This window comes from Vulpes lagopus, chromosome 6, assembly GCF_018345385.1.
Source record: "Vulpes lagopus strain Blue_001 chromosome 6, ASM1834538v1, whole genome shotgun sequence".
Classification (NCBI taxonomy): Eukaryota; Metazoa; Chordata; class Mammalia; order Carnivora; family Canidae; genus Vulpes; species Vulpes lagopus.
Window position 1 is genome coordinate 2,563,966 of NC_054829.1, and position 18,237 is coordinate 2,582,202.

Genomic DNA, 18,237 nt, shown 5'->3' on the forward strand with positions numbered 1-18,237 from the left:
AAGATGCGGTAGGGCCTGGAGAGCAGCCAGCCCAGCACCCGGCAGGGATGCCCCACGGCCCTGCTCCTGGTGCACATCCCACACCCCATCTGCTCCCCTTGCCTTGTTAAGCCACACCACCCCCGGCATGGGGGACAGATGGCACTCCTCCCACCTGCTGAAAGGGGACCAGGGTGTCAGCGGCAGTGACCACGCAGGGCGCGGCTGGAGCCCTTCAGAACCAAGTTCAGTCGCATCAGCTGGGAAAACCCATAAAGGAGCACGGCCCGTGCCCGGTGAGCGGCTGGCCGGGGCGCGGAGCCGGGATCTGGGCCGGGCTGTCGAACCCGGTGCCTGTCGGTGCCTGTCGCTAGGCTGAACGACAGACGCGCAGGTGTCGGCTGTCCTAAAGTGGAAGAGCTGTCGTAGCAGAAGCGCGGCGTTCACAGCGGGACACACAGCACCACCAGCGTGACCCCGCCACACACCACGGTGGGCATCGCCGACGGGACGCCAGCCGGCAGGAGCCCAGCTCCTGGTGCCGGGAACTGGAAAGCCACCAAACACATGACCCGGCAGGAGCCCCCAGAGGACTGACCCCGGGACGCCGGCGACGCCTCCAGGCCAGGGTGCACCTGACGCAGCAGGATCGCTCCGACGGTTCAGCGGAGCACCTGCCCGTTCACGTCACACGCAGCCGTGTGAGCCTCCTCGCTGCTGCCCCCGCAGAAGGGGCCCGGGCCGCCGCGGTGGACAGCAGACACCCTCCCGCCTGATACCCGCGGGCACGGAGCTCCACCACCGTGCGTGGGCCCCACCCTGGCCCTCGGGACAGCAGCCGGGCCCACCAGCAGGAGCCCCCACACCCCACCCCACCCCGCCTCCCAGCCCAGGGGGAGAAGCCTGTGCTAGACCAGCAGCAGGTCCCCAGGAGGAGTTTCTTCTGGTCTGGAAGCAGCTGCGAGAGGCCAGACCCGCCCTCAATTCTCCCTTTCCCAGCAAGGACTTTCATCCACAACCGCCCCTCCCAGCTCCCCCTTCCCCGCGCCCTCCTCTTCCTCTCCCTGGGTCTCCAGGCTGCCCTGCCCGTGGTCCTCGCTCCCCCATACCCTGCAGCAGTGCTGCCTTCTGCGTTCCAGAATAAACCCGTTCCTCTGGGGAAGTGACTGGCTGTTCTCGGCTGCTGGGGGTGCTGGACACCAGCCTCACCCGCCGCCTCGCCCCTGCTCCAGGGGCAGCCTTCCCCGTATTCTGGGTGCAGCTCTGCAGACTGCAATTTTCGGGTAGTGCCTGGAGCTGCCCTTTGCTGGTGGCCAGAGGGCGGGATTCTGAGGAGCAGCTCACCAGTGGGCAGCCTGACGCGCACACTGGCCGGCTCCCCACGCTCAAGCCGAGGCACAGGAGGGCCACAGGGGGGCAACGGACCCGGGTGCAGGAAACGCTTTATTGGGCAAAGCCACCCTATCCTTGGGCTGGGGGGACAAGGCGCGCGTGGCAGGGGGGACCTCGCAAGGTCGGGGCGTCCATCTCGCGGGGGCGGCGGGCACAGGAAGGGGCTGGCCTCCCCGCGGTTGCTCAGGCCTCGGCCTCGGCGAACAGCGGGTTAACGAAGTAGCTGCGGCTGGTGCTGCTGTTTCCCGCCTGCTGCGCTGGGGGAGGCTGCGGGGTGCGTGGCACCTAGGGGCGGGGGCGCGGAGTCAGGGGGCGTCGGCGGCCGCAGGCCCGGAGGGCAGGTCCCCCGCGCGCGCCCTCACCGGCCCCACGGAGCCCGCCACGTCGAACACCGGGTTGGAGAAGCCCAGGGGCGCCTCGGCGGCCGTGGCGACCAATCGCTCGCGCTTAGTCCACCTGGGGAACAAGGACGCCCGTGAGCCCCCACGCGGCCCGGCCCCGCCCCGCCCCGCCCCGCCCCGCCCTGCCGACCTGAGCCTCGGAGCGCGGCGCAGCAGCAGCGAGCCCGCCGCCAGCGCCAGCAGCAGCAGGAGCAGCCCCGCCGCCACGCCGCCCGCCAGCCCCGCGCGCGAACCCGAGCCGAGCGGCCCCGCCGCCGAGCCGTCCCCGACGGGCGCGCCCGACTCCCGGGCTGTCGCCGACAGGACCCCGAGGGCTTCGCCTGCAACGGAGGGGCGGGCTCAGGCTCCCGCACGCGGGGCGGGGCGGGGCGGGGCGGGGCCGGGCCGACGGGGAGGGCGCACCCGCGGGTACCGTGCTCGGCGACGTCCGCCAGGAGGGCCCGCGCCAGCCGCCCCGCGCCGCCCGGCTGGGGCCCGGTCTCCGCCAGCACCACCTGGACCTCCGTGTGCGGCCCGGGCCGCCGCCGCACCTTGGACACGGCCGCCTGCAGCCCCGGGTACTGGGGCTGGGGAGGGAGACAGGGTCGTCCCGGGACCTGGCCCTCGGCCGGCGGGGCGGGGCGGGTGACGGGGGGGGGGGCGGGGGCGCGGCCCCGTTACCAGGAAGGCTCGCAGCAGCCGCGCCCGGTACCGCTCAATGTCAAAGGTGGGGCCGTGGGTCAGCGACACGATGGCTCCTGCGACAGAGGGAAGGGGTCGGCGCCGCGAGCCCAGGGCCGCCAGGGACACTGAGGCTGGGGGCGAGCCAGGGCAGCTCTCCGGGCCGGGAGGGGGCGCTCACCGCAGAGGTCGCAGCACTGCCCCTCGGGCCGGAGGGCGTCCGTGCAGGCGGCCGGCGGGCAGCGACCGCCCAGGGGCTGGAGCAGGGCCGCGCAGATCCAGGGCTGCACCTGGGAGGAAGCGGCGGTGAGCGCGGACAGTGGGCGCAGCCCCCCCCCCCCCCCGCCGGCCGCCCTCACCTCCGCGTCGCCGCAGACGCAGCCCGACGGGTCGGCGCAGGCCCCGGGGCCCACGCGCAGAGCGCCCGGCCCGTGGAAGCGCAGGCGGCCGGCGCGGGACGCCAGGAACGCAGCCAGGTCCTCGTCGCGCGTGAACGTCTGCGGGGGGAGGGGGCACGAGCGGCGCCGCCCGAGGAGGGGGCAGCCGTGAGCGCCCGGCAGCCGCGCGTGGGCAGCTCGGGGAGGGGGCCCGAGCGCCGCTCACCTGGCCCAGAACCTGGACGCTGCGGACGCGCGCGGGGCGGGCGCCGGGCCCGAGCCCCACTCGGAAGGAGGCGTCGGGCGGGAAGACGACGTCGTCGTGGCGGCAGGGCACGCGCTCGGCGTCCACGGAGAAGAGGCCGCGCGCCGCGTCCCCGGAGCGCCACAGGCGCGGGTCGTGCCACGAGAAGCGGTCGGGGTCGAGGAAGAGCGCGGGGGCGCCTGCGGGGGCGCGCGTCCCTGAGCTCCGCCCCCGGGCCCGGGCCCCGCCCCTCCGGCCCAGGCCCCGCCCCCTCCGGCCCAGGCCCCGCCCCTCCCGCCCAGGCCCCGCCCCGCCCCTCACCTGTGCCGCAGTCCGGGTCCCTGCCGGCGTCCGCGGCCCCGAAGCCGGCCCCTGAGGCCAGGACGAACTCCCCGTCCCGCGGCAGGAGCTGCGGGCAGCACAGGCACACGGTGGCCCGGGTGCCCCAGGGTCCCGCCCCCGCCGCCGCGTTCCCGCGGACCGGGCAGGTGAGGTCAGAGGCCCTGGCCGAGGGTCAGAGAAGCCGAGGGAGCAGGACTGCAGGCCCGGGAGCAGGACCTGAGCGCCGAGCGCGCGCTGCCCCCGTCCCCGCCGAGCCCCCGGACCCGACCTCCTCCTTCTGACCCTCAGTGTTGGGTTTGGAGAGGAGGGCTGGGGGGCGGGGGGCTGTGCAGTGCGGGGATCCTGAGGGGCTCGGGTCGTCACGGGCAGTCCACCCAGGCCCCAACCTCAAGGCCCATCGTGCTCGCCCCGCACCTGAGCACCGGCCCCGGCCACGGGGCCTACGGGGGGGACACGAGGTCACAGGCCAACCACCTCCACACCTGCGGGTGCGGCACTGACAGGTGCGGGAGTGAGCCCCGGAGACCCGCGGCCTCGGAACAGGGGAGGGGGTCGCAGTGCACAGTCTGATCAAGAACGTGCTTTTGGAAAGAACCGGAAGGGGTTGAAGCACCATACAGTACCCTGGGTTAACTATGCTGGGATTAAAATTAAAACTAATTTTTAAAAAAAGAACCAAAGGGGAAATATTAATAAATTAGAAAACACAGAATAATGGAAAGGAAGAGCACACTAGGTGAGATAAGCAGAGGGGCTGGGCCCGCTGGAGAAGACCCGGCGGGGGGGAGGGGGGGGCTGTCCTGCCGAGGGACCCAGCGGGGCGGAGCAGGGAACGGTGGAGCCTCCAGGAGGACAGGGAGGACTGACCCCACAGCAACAAAACACAGATACAAAGGCGGTGGGGGCGGGGTGATGTTTGAAGAACCAAGGACGAATTTTCCAGATTTGTACAAGATGGAAAGGCATCACGGAGTGAGGAACCGGAACAAGCAAAGTCCTATCCAGACACGTCAGTGTGTTTAGGAATGTCATCGACAGAACATTCTGAAAGCTTCAGAGAGCGGCGCCTGGCTGGCTCGGCTGGTTAAGCATTAGTCTTTGGATCAGGTCACGATCTCAGGGTCCTGGGATCCAGCCCTGCATTGGACTCCCTGCTAGCATTTCCCCCCGGGCTTGTTCTCTCTCTCAAAAATAAATAAATAAAATACTTTTAAAAATAAACAAAAAATAAAAGCTTCGGAGAAAAAGAACAGATCACTCATGCACTCTGTAAAATAAATAAATCAGTCTTGAAAAAATACATATTAGTTGACTAGAGCCAGTAGTGTTTGTTTGTTTATTTATTTATTTATTTAGGAGAGAGAGAGAGAGAGAGAGAGAGAGAATCTCAAGCAGATTGCACTGAGTGCAGAGCCTGACCTGGGGCTTAAACTCGTGACCCTGAGATCAGGCCTGAGCCAAAGCCAACAGTGGTTTAACTGACTGCGCCACCCAGGCTCCCTCGGTAGTTTATTTTAAAAATACATGGTGATCATGGGGCTCCTTCCCAGGACTGCCCCCGTCCCCCCTTCCCTGCGGCGTGTGCAATGGTAGCCCAGCAGATGGCATCGAGGAGTCTTGGCCCAACAAAACCAGGGTATCCGGACAGAGGGAAGTCAGGTGTCTTGCAGAAGGGGCAAGCTCTGACCTGCACCCACAGGAAGGTGCGAGATGCACATCAGTCTTGTAATGACAGTTCAACCTCAGACAACCTCATTAACCGGCTAAAAGGAGGGAGGGGGCAATTGTATCTCACCCGATGTAAAACAACAACAACAAAATACCAGAGAAGTCCAACAAACCTATTTATGATTTTTTTAAGAAGCTGCTATCAAGCTAGTAAGAGAATTTCCACAATTTAATAAAGGTTCTGTACCAAACCCTACAGCAAGCATCACACTCGATGGAGAAACACGACATGCCTTGTCTCTCACATTGGAACAAGACACTAACCTAGGGGTAGGGGGTCCTGGACAATGTTTTGTCTTTTTTTTTTTTTAGGGAAATTTATTTACTTATAGACAGTGAGGTGGGAGGGGCAGAGGGAGAAGGAGAGAGAATCTCAAGCCGACTCCCCACTGAGCATGGAGCCCGACAAGGGGCTCGATCCCAGGACCCTGAGGTCATGACCTGAGCCGAACCCAAGAATCCACACTTCACCAGCTGAGCCACCCAGGCGCCCCTTGCACAATGTCATTTGGAAACAAAAAGAAATAAAAGGAGTTAGGACTGGAAGGAAAGAGGAACAACTATTGCCATTCATTTAAAAGAATAATCAACTAGACTATGTAAAATTTTTAAGAGTCCTGCCCACAATAGAAACCACACCACAAAGCGTTTCTGAGTGAACGATGCTATACGAGACCCTGTGGGGACCACGCGAAAACTAGTGAGTTTTAGGGTGGATGAGAGGGAACATCATAACACTCAGGAGCAGCTCATGCCTGATGGTGTAAGAAAACTTCCAGGGTTTTGTCGTGGCTGTTGTCACCTGGTAAACCTGCCCCTACAGGTTCTCAGTAACAATCGGACCCACAGAGAAGCAGCTGGCCTTGGAGCCAACGAGGGGAGGGAGGGGACAGCTGCCCCGGGTACAAATCAAGACAACCCAGGAGCCAAGCGGGAGCGGCACACAGAGCAGAGGGGAGCAGAGGGGGAGCCCTGGGGGAGGCCCCTGCACGCAGGTCGCCTGGGGAACGGTGGCAGCAGCGCCACAAAGCCGGGGCGGGGGAGGGACGGGCAAGGCTGGTGGCTTGGAGCAAGACGTCAGAAATTGGACTTGCTCTTGGGGGGGGGGGGGGGGGTAAAGCTGGTCCCGAACCTAGCTAGTGCCCCTGGTGGCCAAAGTGTCACTAGGGCTGTGGCTCAGCGGTGGGGAAGGTTCTCGGCACCGCCAGCACCAGGATAAGGCCACAGAGTTGGCACCATGGGGCCTCCGTTCTGCAAAGGGCACCACAGGCGAGACACGTGCAGGGTCCCCAACCAACGAGGGCTTGATGGAGAGAAGACGTGAGATTCCTCCGGCCCAGAAAACGGGGTGACTAGAAATGGGAAGCAGGGAGGGGGCTCCGGAAGGGGAATATCCCGGGGAGGGAAGCTCCAAGCCTGGGGTGCACAGACTGAAATGCTGCTGTGGCTGCACCTGTTCCTAGGGCTGCACCTGCACCCCGGCAGCCAGGTCCTGCTGAGCACTGGGGGGAGCGGGGAGGGGGCCCCTGTACACCGGGCGTGGGAGGCTGTCGGGGCAGCTCTCGGTGCGTTGAACCTGTGCCGGGGCCCTGGACAGTTCCCACCTGGGTCTTCCCGTGGAGGCGGGGGTGGGGGGGAGCCCCCTCCCTGGTGCAGGAGGAGGAGAGGCTGGAGAGGTGAGGGGGTACCTCTCGGGCCCCCAGGAGAGGCGGAGGAATTCCCGTTTGGGCAGCTGGGGATGGAAAGAGGGGCCAGATGGGGGGACCTGTCAGGCGATGAATGGATGAATGTCTGAGATCCTCAAGCTCTATCAAAGGTCCTCATTAAAGTCAGTTGGCAGAGAAGGGCCCCAGGCCCCCACCCCGACTAACTCCCCCCCGCCGAGGGTCCCCCTTGTTCCGGATGCCCCCCTCTACTTGCTGCTGCCTGCCTGGTTGGCACAGTTGCACCAGGTGGGGAACGGGCGCGGGGTCCGTGCCCCTGCTTCCTCCTTCACCCCACTGCTGACCCCTTCCCTAGTCTTCGGGTGGGACAGATGTGAAAGGGCATCCAGACTCTGGATGTGCTGGGACCAGGAACCCCCAGCCTCTGCCCGATGCCCCCCACCCACCCCAGGCAGGGAGGGACGACTCTGGCTCACAGGTAGGAGTAGGTGTCCCCTTGCCCTGATGTGCCCTCCCCAAGTGGCTGGGTCCCACAGTTAATGTCTCGTGGAAACCATCGATTAAGCAAGATCTTCAGGGAGAGGAAATAAGGCCTGATGTCCCCAGATCTGGGCAAGAGATTGGGTGGGGCCGTGGCCACCGGATGTCCCCCTCCAACTCGCCCACCCACCCAGTGGCCTCTACATGAGGACCCCAACCCTGGCACCCACACCCAGAGGTGCCCCCCCAACTCCACCTTTGCTCGGAGCCAGCAACCCTCCCATCAGTCACCTTGCTGGCAGGTCCCCAGTTGATAGGACAGTGACCCAACCCAGAGAGCAGCGGGCGTGTGGAGGCGCTTAACCGGGAGTGACCCGGGGGCCCCAGGGTCCTGGGAAATGACACTTCAAATCAGGGAACGGTGACCCTTTTCTCTAAAGGGCTGGACAGTAGATACGCTGAGTGTTGAGGGCCCCCGGGGTTCCCACATGGCCCCTGCCTCTGCCCGGTAAATGACAACGGCGGGGGACGCTGGTGACCCAACGGGCAGGGCTGTGCCCCGATGAGGTTTTATTCAGGGGCCTGAAGCTGGGGTTCTGTTTCACGAGCCACAAAAGTGTTCACCTTTTGGCTTTTCCCCCCACCATTTAAAAATTTCAAAACCAGGGATCCCTGGGTGGCGCAGTGGTTTAGCACCTGCCTTTGGCCCAGGGCGCGATCCTGGAGACCCGGGATCGAATCCCACATCAGGCTCCCTGCATGGAGCCTGCTTCTTCCTCTGCCTATGTCTCTGTCTCTGTCTCTCTCTCTCTCTCTCTCTCTCTCTCTGTGACTATTATAAATAAATAAAATTTTTAAAAAATAAAAAATAAAAATAAAAATTTCAAAACCATGCTTAGCTCCAGCCTCGCAGCCGCATTTGGCCAGTAATGGGGGGCTGCTGACCCCGCCTTTACCAGCCAGGGCCTGGCCCTAAACACACCCTGAAAGCTCCAGGCAAGTGCAGGACGTGCCACCTCCCGAATTTACCGCCACGGAACCGCTTTCACCCTCCCAGGGCCCCCACTCTCTGCAACACTATGTCCTGGGCCGCAGTTTGGGAGAAAGACCCCCGAACTTCTGATGGGGGTTTTAGGTAGGGGGACAGGGAGAGGCTTTGGGGACGAGGGGGGGGTGTTTGCTGGAGCAAAGCGGAGAGAGGACACGGGGAGGAGGCCGCAGGCGGAGGGCAGGGCCCTGCGCCCTGCGAGCCCTTTCCAGCGCCCCCGCCCCCAGCCTCCCAGGAGCCCGCCCCAGGCCCAGGGGGGTTCGGGGGCCACCCCCCGCAGCCCCGCCTCACCATGTCCGAGAAGCCGTGGCTGGCCCGCACCACCACCGACACCGCCTGCAGGAAGGAGCGGGTTGGCGGCGCCCCCTCCCCGAGCCCCCCAGCCTCCCCCGGAGCCCCCCAGTCCGTCCCGAGCCCGCGGGGGGCACCTTGTCCGCGGGGAACTGGACCACGGCGCCCGCGCACGGCGTCCGGTTCTGGCTCCAGTTGGCGGCGGCTTCGAAGTCCGTGGTGGGGACCCAGAGCTTGTAGGCGGCCCGGGCCAGCGCTGGGGAGGGGACCACTGAGTGCTCCCCGCCGGGCCCACCCCGGGAAGGAAGGCGGTCGCAGCCGGGGGCCCAGAGCCCGCGGGAGCCCCGCCGCGGGGCCCGCGAACTCCTACGGGATCTGCAGAGCCCGCCCCCCCGTGCCCCCTCCAGGCCGCCCGCCAAGATCGCTCGTCGCCTAGCCCCAGGCTTGCGGGCCGCGGGAGCAGGGGGCCCGGCGGGGCAAGGCCGCGACGACCGAGGGACCGACGGCGGCAAGGGGGTAGCGGGGCGGGGGGGCGCCCCTGGGACTCGCGTCCGCGGGACCGCGGGGGGGGGGGGGGGGGGCGGGGCTGCAGGTTCTAAGCTCCCGGGCCTGGGGGCGGACGCCGGGGACCGCGCCGGCCGGGCGCCAAGGCGGAGGGGAAACTGAGTCAGGCTGCGGCCGCGCCCCGCTGGAGCGGGAACTGGGGGCGGTGCGCGGCTCGCAGGCCCCCCACGGCGCCCGAGGGTCCGGGTCCCCGAGGCGGGAGCCTCTGAAGCCCCCGCCGCCCCGGGGCCCCCTTACCGCACAGCTGCAGCCACAGCAGGGCCCGGCCCAGCGCGCCCATCCCGCCGCGCCCGTCCAGCCACCGGGACTTTGCCCCGCGGGGCGCACCTGACCGGGCGGGGCGGGGCGGGGCGGGGCGTTACCACTTACCCCGGGCCCGGGGCGCCGCTGCGGCTCCTGCCCCCACACTCAGCCCTGGGGCCGGCCCACCCGCTCCAAGGCGGGGCGAGCTGGGGCGGGAGGGACCCCCTGGGCTCCCTGCTCCGGTGCCCTGTGCCCGGGGGCTGCACCTGCTCTGCCCCCCCCCGGGCTGGGGGCCTTCCTTCCAAGCCCCCCTCACCCCCCGCCTGGATGCCCTGCGGGCGCCGGCAGATGAGCCTGCGGCGGGTGGTGGGAGCCGGGGGGAGGGGGGGGGGACACAAGGCTGGGGCTGGCGAGGCCCCAGGGCTGCACACGGAGCCGGTGGCGGAGCACGAGTGGGTGTTGGGGGGCCCCGCGGGGTGATGGGGGCGGCCACGGGGGCGGGGGCGGGGGCGGGTCGAGGAGGCCCGGTGGCTGGTGGCTGGTGCTTGGGTGGGGAAGAATGATGGAAAGGGGGGGGGACTAACCCGGTGCTTGGTAAAGTGGGTGGTTGGTGGGTGAGAGACTGTAGCCGCCGGAGTTTGACGGGACGAGGGACTGAGGGTGGGCGAGGGCCAACAGGCCGGGCTGAGCCGCAGGAGGGGGTGGCTGCGGCGGGTGTCGCGGGGATGGGCTGGGGGGAGGGGACGGCGGAGGGGTGGGCCTGGTGGACACACTGGTCACTAAGTAACGGGATGATGGACAGCGCCTTACAGGAGGGACAGGTGGGAACCGATTACCAGGGGACAGGGGGCCCGAGCATGACAGGAGGGGGCAGGTGGCACCTTCCTGGTTATGGCTGATGGCACGGGAGGAGTGGTGGGTGGGCCACTGGGTCCAGGACAGCTGCTGAGGGGAGCATGACAAGGGGGGGAAACGGGGTGGGGGGTAGGGGACAGGGGATGGACATGGGGGTGGAGACTGGGGTTCCCCCCCCCCCAGGAGGGCATGACTGCCTGCGGCTCCCTCCTGCCCCTGCAGCCCCTGGAACTCCCCCCACCACCCTACTGGTCTCGGTGACCTGGTATTTTATCTGAGGGGGACGGCACCCACCCCTGGGGGCCCTCTGGCCTCTTCACCCGGCTTGTGCCACCGTCGTCCCGGTGGGATCCGGGCACCTGCTCTCCGGGGTGCAGAGGTGCTGCCCCGCCCAGCCTGCGATGGAGAGAGGGTGTCCCTGGCCCTGGAGCTCGGCCTTGCCTGCCTGCTGGGCTGAGGAAAGCTCCCTGGACCAGGAACAGGGGCGACTTGGGGGTCACATCTGTTTTGCCCCCTTGTCTTGCTTCTTGCTGGGAAGTAGGCAGTTCTGGGGCCCGGCCCTCTCGGGACCCCACCAGGGGCTCTGACTCTGCTCCCCTCACCTCCTCCACCCCCCGCTGCGGCTCTCCAGGCGGAGACCTTCTCCAGGCTCAGTGACCTTCACCCCCCGGGCCCAGAGCCCCGTCGCCAAGCCTGAAAGGCCCGGCAGGTCTTCCCAAGGCTGGCGGCTCCCTCCTCCGAGTGGGCAGGTGGTGCCCTGGGACGAGGCCGGGAGAGGCTCTGGAGGGTGGGGGTCGGGCCTCGGGGAGACGCCTTCCTGGCCACTGTGCCCCTACCTGGCAGGCGGCTCCCGGGGGGACTGGACTGTCTGAAGAGGGCAGTCCGAGAAATCTTCCTGGAGGAGGTGGCCTTACAGCGGACACACAGGAGGAGTCAGAGCTGCAGCCGCAGCGTGGAGGGTAGAACGAAGGGGGCACAACGGGGGGGGGGGGGGCTGCTATCGGCATCCGTCCCCCCACCCCGAAGGGGGTAGTCCTGAGCAGCAGCCGGACGCGGCCCCCACGTGTCCAGCTATCTGAGGGGGCCCCGGGCTGGAGCCTAGGCTGAGGCAGGAGATAGGCCCCGGCCCTGGCCCACAGCTGCCGAGAGCCCCTGGGACACCGGGAGCACAGACATGGTGCAGGGCATGGCCAGACCGCAGACGGGTGCCTTGTGTTCCCAGAAGGCCCCGGGCTGCACACACAGAGCCCGGGGAGCCCAGGTACTCACGTGGGCACGCGTTTTGGAAGTGGCCAGGACTCCTCTGGAGGAAGGAGAAACGCAGAGTCCCACAGTGAGTTTCTTCCACGACGCAGCTGCTTCAGGCGAGGTTGGATCCAGGCGCCAGCCAAGCTCTTGGACTCCTGTGTGCCTGTCTCACTCCTCCTTGGCTGCCCTCGCTGCATGGGCGTCCCTCTGTGCACAACCTTCTCCAGAGGCCAGGAACGATGGCCTGGGGGGACCCGGACCCCATGCCTCACTGACTAGGCTTCCTTTCTGTTTCCAACTCTGCACAGATCACAGGCGCAGGGGTGCCTCCCCTTGGTGTGAGGGCTTGAGTGACAGCCCTGCCGCCCTGGGGGGTGGGGAGGGCAGAACTGCCTGCTGTGCTGCGGGGTCCCCCCTGGGATTTGCAGAGCCACGGGCATCACCCCCCATCCTCCCTCCCCCTTCCCTGCCACTGAATGGGAATGGATCCAGCCTCAAGAGCAGTTCCCCAGCTCCTTCTCCCCGACCTTTGTCCCTGTGACCTCAGGCAGTCTCCTGCACCTCTCCGGGCTTTAGTGTCCCTCTGAGGGCTGAGGCTCCAGCGTGCAGGCTCTGTTCCCGCACAGGGGAAGGAGGGGTGAGGTGGGGGCCGTGGGAGCGGCTCTGCATGAAGTCACCTCCCCAGAGAGGCCGCGCTGGGCGCCCTCGCTGTCAGCACCCCCCTCCCCCGTGTGCCCCTGGGGCCCGCGCCCCGGCCCGCAGGAGGGGAGGAGCTGCGGGGGCTCGGAGTCCCGCCTTCCTCGGAGGCCAACCCCGAGTCGGGGGCCTCGGGGGAGCAAGGCAGGGGCCTGTGGGCCCCGGGGCAGGCCCTTCCTGCAGGGGGGAGGCGGGCCGCCCCCAGAGTTCGGGGGCGCAGCTGTGCGGGGCGCCAGGTGCTGCCCAGCCGGCGCTCGCCCCTGGGCCTTCACGCCCCCGGGGTGCCCTGCAGGCGGGGGCAGGGCCGACGCCGGAACGGTCACGGGCGGCGGGGCGCAGGGCGGGCTCCCAGCTTTGGCCCCGGGCCGGGGGCCGCCGCTGCGGACGGGCGCCCCGGTGCTGCGCGGGGGCCAGGCCGGGCCGTGGGGCTCCCAGCCCCGCTTCTCGGCCGCTCGCGCCTGCGGTTCCCGGCGCCGCCAGCAGGGCGCGCCCTGCCCCTGGGGTTCGCCGCGCGGCTCCCCTCCGTGAAACTCGGGTAAACTCCAGAGAGGCCCAGAGGAAAGGGAATCCGGGCTGAGGACCCCTCCGAAGGGGCTGGAACCCCCAGCTGTCGGTGCTCCCGGCCGTCCTCGGGGGCTCCGGCCTCGGCGGCGGCGGGTCACCTGCCGAGTGGCACAGCGTCCCCGGCTGCACGGCAGTGGGCGCCCGGGCCCTGTGGGCAGAGGGGAGCCCCGGGCGCCCCACTGTGCGCCTCCCTGCAGGGCTGAGGGTGTGGGTCGGGAGGACTCTGGTGGGCCCGCAGCTAGGACGGCAGGAGCAGTGCCCTGAGGGCCTGGGCAGGACCCGGGGTGGGCCCCGAGACCCTGGGCTCCAGCCCTTCCTGCTGCCCGCAGCGCTCTGGTGGCCCAGTGGGGCTGCAGTGGGGACACCTGGAGGGGCAGGACAGTAGGGGAGGGGCTGGGAGTTCCCACGGTCTTTGCACCAAGGCTGGAATTCAGGGGTGCCCTCAAGGGCCTCCTGCCCCTGGGCCTGGTCCATATAACCACCTGGAGAAACGCTGAGCTGGGAGGGGTCATGCTGGCCCTCTGCCCCCAACGCCCCAACACCCCTGAGCAGCTGCTTAGAACTGGTTCCTGGGGGCGCCTGGCTGGCTCAGTCCGGAGAGCCTGCAACGCGAGATCTCAGGGTTGTGAGTTAGAGCCCCACAGCGGGGACAGAGATGACGGAGATGAATGTGAACACCTGGTGGCCTGGAGCCCCAAGCTCCTGCTGGTCAGCACTGGTACAGGTCTTTTTTTTTTTTTTTAATTTTTATTTATTTATGATAGTCACAGAGAGAGAGAGAGAGGCAGAGACATAGGCAGAGGGAGAAGCAGGCTCCATGCACCGGGAGCCCGACGTGGGATTCGATCCTGGGTCTGCAGGATCGCGTCTGGGGCCAAAGGCAGGCACTAAACCGCTGCACCACCCAGGGATCCCCTGGTACAGCTCTTTTTAAAAAGGTTTATTTGGGACGCCCGAGTGGCCCAGTGGTTTAGCACCTGCCTTCAGCCCGGGGTGTGGTCCTGGAGACCTGGGATCGAGCCCCACGTAGGGCTCCCTGCATGGAGCCTGCTTCTCCCTCTGCCTGCGTCTCTGCCTCTCTCTGTGTCTCTCATAAATAAATAAAATCTTTTTTAAAAAGTTTATTTATTTAGGGGTGCCTGGGTGGCAGTCAGGTAACTGGCCCACTCTTGGTTTTCAGTTCAGGTCGTGATCTCAGGGTCATGAGATCGAGCCCCGCATCGGGCTCCGTGCTGAGCGTGGAGTCTGCTCGAGAGTCTCTCTCAGAGCACAAGTGGGAGGAGCGGCAGAGGGAGGAGGACAGGATCTCAAGCCGCCTCCCCGCTGACCCCAGGACCCCGAGATCACGACCTGGGCCAAAATCAAGAGTCGACCGCTCCACCGACCGAGCCACCCAGGCGCCCTGGTACAGCTTTTTGATAATCGCCTTTCAGAAGGGAGACAGATGCTGTTTGCCATTTGACAGGTGAGGACCTGAGGCTGGGAGGCCGGAGCCCCCATGCGGGGGGGGGGGGGGGGGCGGAGCTGGGTGGGCACCAGGCCTGCTCTGGACCGAGCTGCAGGCTTGAGGGCAGGGCTGCTGGGCGCGCAGAGGTCACCGAGGTCAGAGCCCCGCCTGCAGGGGAGGCAGGATTGGCTGCAGAGGCTGCACGGTCTCCGGCACACCGGGCACGCGGGACCCCCTATTAGTTTTAAGACCACGTGTGGGCCCTTTTGAGCGTGGGGCCACGTGGCCACTCGGGAGAGAAGAGGCTGGGAGGCCCCGGGGGGCGGGGAAAGGCTCCAGGCCCCAGCAGGCCGCTCCCGGCGCCTGCGAGAGACAGACGGAAAAAGAAGCCCAGACTCCTTAGTCAGATTTATTTTCCTCTAATCAGACAGTTTAGCATTTCAAAGTTTTGCATTCTACACTCTTACAAACTTTAGTTATTAGCATCAGAAACACAAAAACATCGCAAGACCTCAAAACACAAATAAATACCAAATAAAACCACACACGATATACAATAAACGAAAATATAAAACATAATAATGCTATCAGAAAATCAGACATGTTGTTAACTCATATTAACAACATGATTATTGCTGAGCAATAACTTATACTGTCTTTTTTTTTTTTTTTTTTTGTCTTAGAAGAGCAGAAAAACACAGGACGTGAATCACTGGTCACAATCACTTGGAGTGTCAAGATGGGTCCTCACAGCCAGCGGTTACTACAGACGGCAATTTTTAAAACAGATTAAAAATACAGAGTCAAATGAGAGATTGGCCTTCTTTGGTCTTTGTTTTTGGGTAATAGAACTGAACGAAGAGGTGTGCCATCAGAGAAAGAATGCGGTTCTAAAAACCTGACACAATTGTCTACATGGATTCACACACTTCCTTGATCACAGATGTTATTCTATAGGTAATTCTTGTAGAAATCCTTGGAAATAATGCCGGCTTTTGTGTTTACCAATTAACTCATTTAGTTTGCTGTTGAAGGTTATCTTACTTGTCTACTAGGGGACTGAGTTATAAAAACCAATCACCACTAATTGCAGGAGTGGTACAGCCATCCTGGACTTGAACCTCTTTTTCAACGCAAGAGTTCGCAAGGGACTCGATACAGCAGCAGCAGGAGAAATGAAAGGCAAGCACTGCTCGGGCCACCAGGGCCCTGGGACTGGGCGCCCTCCCCGCTGCCCGGGCTCCCTGGTGACGGCCGGCGCCCCCGGGCAGGCAGGTCACCTCGGACTCGGGGGCCACCCCGGCCCTCACCTGGCTTAGACCCCAGTGGACGTATTTATTCTACTTTGGAGAAAATAAAACTGTCGAGATTTGCAAACTGAAGACAGGACCATGGTCTTGGGCGGAGAAGCAGATTTGGGTGACAGACCCGTCGTTCACCTCTCAAGCGCTCCCCGGCCTGGGGCCCCCCGACTCTCTGCAGTCTGAGGAAGGTCCGGACCGTGGTAGGGGACCCGTGTGTCACAGCTCTGCTGACTGCCCAGGGCCGGGGCCCGGGCACGAGCCACCCCGCGGGCTGGCGGACAGAGGCCCGAGACAGGGCGGGCGGCCCTCGGGGCGGAGCAGGCAGCTGTGCACCCGGGGGGAGCTGTGGGGCCGGGCCACCACCCTGTCCCCGGCCCCGAGGACAAGAGCCCCACGGGCCCCCCTCCGCTGGCCGCGGCCCTCGGGACAGGACCCGCCCGCCGAGGACAGCGCAGGCGTTGGTGGCCGCGCCTGGGGCCGGGGCGCAGGGGAGGCCCGGGAGGCCCCGGAACCGGCCACCGGGAGGACCGGCCTTCCCGGGCTCCGTGGCCCTCGGGGACCCAGGCCCAGGAGCAGCCTCGCGGGAAGGGACGAGCGTGTTGGCGGAGCCTCCCGGGCTGACCTGCCACCCGCAGATGCTGCTCCGGGGACGCGCGCGCCGCGCGGTGGCCCCTGGTGCCGCCTCGTCCCGCACGGCGGTGGCTTGGAGGCAGAGCCGCCTCCGGCTGAGACAGGACTTAGGACAAGCTCACGAGCTCCTGCGGTCTCCTCCGCGCTGCCTACGGCCGGGGAGCTGGAAACCGCGACTTCCCCACGCGGCCCGGGGACAGGGAGCGGCCCCACGTCCAGGGCGGGCGGACGCAGAAGCCCAGCAGCTTCGTTCACGCTCAAGACTCAGTGTCGGTTTCCCTAGAGCATCTGGGACATGTCTGTCCCGTGGGAAATTTTGTCACTTTTAGGAAACAGGAAAAGTGCACCCACCACACTGTGTGTGACACGTGCATCTGCGGCAGGGACCCTGTGAAGCCAGGAGGCCGGCCCCAGGCGGCGAGCACCAAACCAGGGCACCAAGGAGCCAGGACGGAAGCAGTGGCAGGTGCGTCCCTCGGGCAGCGCCACCCCCTCAGGTCCTTCAGGAGGCCACTTTCCAGAAAGTCCCAAGCGCACAAGAGGGAAGATGTGTACCAAAGAGCGGCCGAAAGGCCTATGACCCCCGCGTTCTCACCAACTATCTTCAAGCCACGGGATGAAGCCTCCGCTGGGCACGTGCTCATCCCCGGGGACGGTGCCAGCTCCTGATGCCATGTCCTACGGGCTCCTGGGGAAGGAGGCCAAAAGGGCCTGTCATCTCCCGCCAGGAGCGGGTCTGGGAGGGGCTGCTGGGAAAGTCGCCCCACCAAGGGACAGATGCTTCCAGAAGTGCCTCCAGGTGGCCCACCTCCAGAAGAATTTCAACCAGGAGAGGCAAAGTATTTTTTTTTTTTAATCAGACTGAGATGTTGCTTATCTCTAATTTGTTAATATTGTCCATACTTCTAGTGAAGGGGGAGGAAGCTGCAGGCATGTCCCTGCCGGTAACCCCAGGCCTCAGGAAAGCCACCAGAGGCCAGGCAGGGACTGCCAAGCATCCTCTCTCCCCTGGGTGTGTCCAGGGTAGAACCAGGGCAAAGTCTGGAGGAGGTCGGGGACACCTTCCAGGGAACAGTGGTCCCACAGCACCTGCAGGAAGTCCTTCCTCTAGGAACAGGGACACATGACTCCTTACGGACAGGACAGAGATCACAGACTCGCCCTCAAAGCAATGGGGGGGGGGGGTTAGGGTGGAGAAAATAAAGATGAGTAGAAGGAGCATCGAACTGCTAAAGGGCGTGGCAGGTCACTTCTGGAAGGGGACAGCGTGGGCTAGGAGGGCACTTCCAGCAGGCACTGGGGCAGAGGCACGCCCAGGGCAGATGGCAGCACCAGAGACACGGCGGGCCACCGGGCACCAGCCCAACCGTCCCCGCGTGACCACGAGGGAGCCCAGAGGCAGGCAGTCTGAGGTGCGCGGCCCAGCTGGCCAATCGTGGGCGCGTCTTTTGGATGAGCGGCACAGATGCGGTGGTTCACACACATTGGTTTTGCCTAAGAAGCACCCGTCACGTGTAGCACCCATCAGTGGTAAGAGCACCCATGAAGCGTGGTGCATAGCAGAGGGGCACAGAGAGGCAGGGCTCCGGCTTCTAATCACAGTTGGACCATTGAGAGAAGGTAAACAGTGAGTTGAGAAAGTGCCGTCTGGGCAGGCGCAGGCTGTGACGGTCCCGAGACCACCCTTCCCGAGAGAAGGGTGGTTCCAGGGCCCCGTCGGTGAGCCTGGGCAGCCCCCAAGAGCGGCGGTCTCTGGAATGCTCAGAGGGTTCTGCTTCGTGGGGGGTGGACTCCCACGACCCGGGTGGGGACACAGAGAGGTCCTGCCCTGGGGGGGGGACCGCGCCCGTGCTGGGACTGGCGGCTCACGTTTGGGGCCCAGAGATTTGGAATCTGTGATAATTGAGCAGTGGAGGCTCTAGAAGCTGAAGATGGGCCTGGCTTCCCCAGCAGGAACGGGGCTGTCTGGGGGCCCGGGAAGAGGCAGAGATCTAGTGGTCGAGAGAAAAGTCGGGTTAAACTATCACCTCCGAGAGTTACGGTGAACACAAAGCCAGGGTCGAGAAGCAGCATGTCACAT

General features: G+C 65.2%; 2 protein-coding genes across 3 annotated transcripts; both read right to left on the reverse strand.

Annotated features, from left to right (window-relative positions):
- Positions 1 to 1,405: 1,405 nt before the first annotated feature.
- AMN (amnion associated transmembrane protein) lies at positions 1,406 to 9,522 on the reverse strand. 2 transcript variants are annotated; one of them, XM_041760145.1, is made up of 12 exons: positions 9,408 to 9,522; positions 8,744 to 8,862; positions 8,607 to 8,651; positions 3,375 to 3,462; positions 3,036 to 3,253; positions 2,792 to 2,929; positions 2,614 to 2,722; positions 2,433 to 2,509; positions 2,185 to 2,338; positions 1,903 to 2,092; positions 1,734 to 1,827; positions 1,406 to 1,656 (listed from the first exon to the last, which is right to left on the reverse strand). In XM_041760145.1, exons 1-12 carry the CDS (start codon positions 9,448 to 9,450, stop codon positions 1,555 to 1,557), a joined length of 1,377 nt encoding a protein of 458 aa, XP_041616079.1. In that variant the 5' UTR covers positions 9,451 to 9,522; the 3' UTR covers positions 1,406 to 1,554. The 2 variants fall into 2 exon arrangements, 1 of the variants encoding a protein (XP_041616079.1); XR_005988568.1 differs by having other exon boundaries at positions 1,600 to 1,656; positions 2,175 to 2,338.
- Positions 9,523 to 9,992: 470 nt separating this feature from the next.
- Positions 9,993 to 16,832, reverse strand: LOC121493337 (basic salivary proline-rich protein 2-like). The gene is made up of 7 exons (XM_041759115.1): positions 16,753 to 16,832; positions 15,663 to 16,252; positions 12,194 to 12,924; positions 11,105 to 11,177; positions 10,871 to 10,961; positions 10,563 to 10,664; positions 9,993 to 10,143 (listed from the first exon to the last, which is right to left on the reverse strand). Exons 1-7 carry the CDS (start codon positions 16,830 to 16,832, stop codon positions 9,993 to 9,995), a joined length of 1,818 nt encoding a protein of 605 aa, XP_041615049.1.
- Positions 16,833 to 18,237: the final 1,405 nt, after the last annotated feature.

What these genes read in the sequence shown, in the direction of transcription:
- LOC121493337 (XM_041759115.1), bottom strand. Translation starts at nt 16,832, where the DNA reads ATGGCATCAGGAGCTGGCACCGTCCCCGGGGATGAGCACGTGCCCAGC. An exon ending in CCGTGGCTTGAAGATAGTTG is followed by an intron (nt 16,253 to 16,752) that starts GTGAGAACGCGG and finishes GTCCTGTCTCAG; the next exon opens with CCGGAGGCGGCTCTGCCTCC. An exon ending in AGGCCAGAGGGCCCCCAGGG is followed by an intron (nt 10,144 to 10,562) that starts GTGGGTGCCGTC and finishes CCCTCCCCCCAG; the next exon opens with CCCATCCCCGCGACACCCGC.
- AMN (XM_041760145.1), bottom strand. Translation starts at nt 9,450, where the DNA reads ATGGGCGCGCTGGGCCGGGCCCTGCTGTGGCTGCAGCTGTGCG. An exon ending in GCTGTGGCTGCAGCTGTGCG is followed by an intron (nt 8,863 to 9,407) that starts GTAAGGGGGCCC and finishes TCCCCTCCCCAG; the next exon opens with CGCTGGCCCGGGCCGCCTAC. An exon ending in GGACCCGGACTGCGGCACAG is followed by an intron (nt 3,254 to 3,374) that starts GTGAGGGGCGGG and finishes GCGCCCCCGCAG; the next exon opens with GCGCCCCCGCGCTCTTCCTC.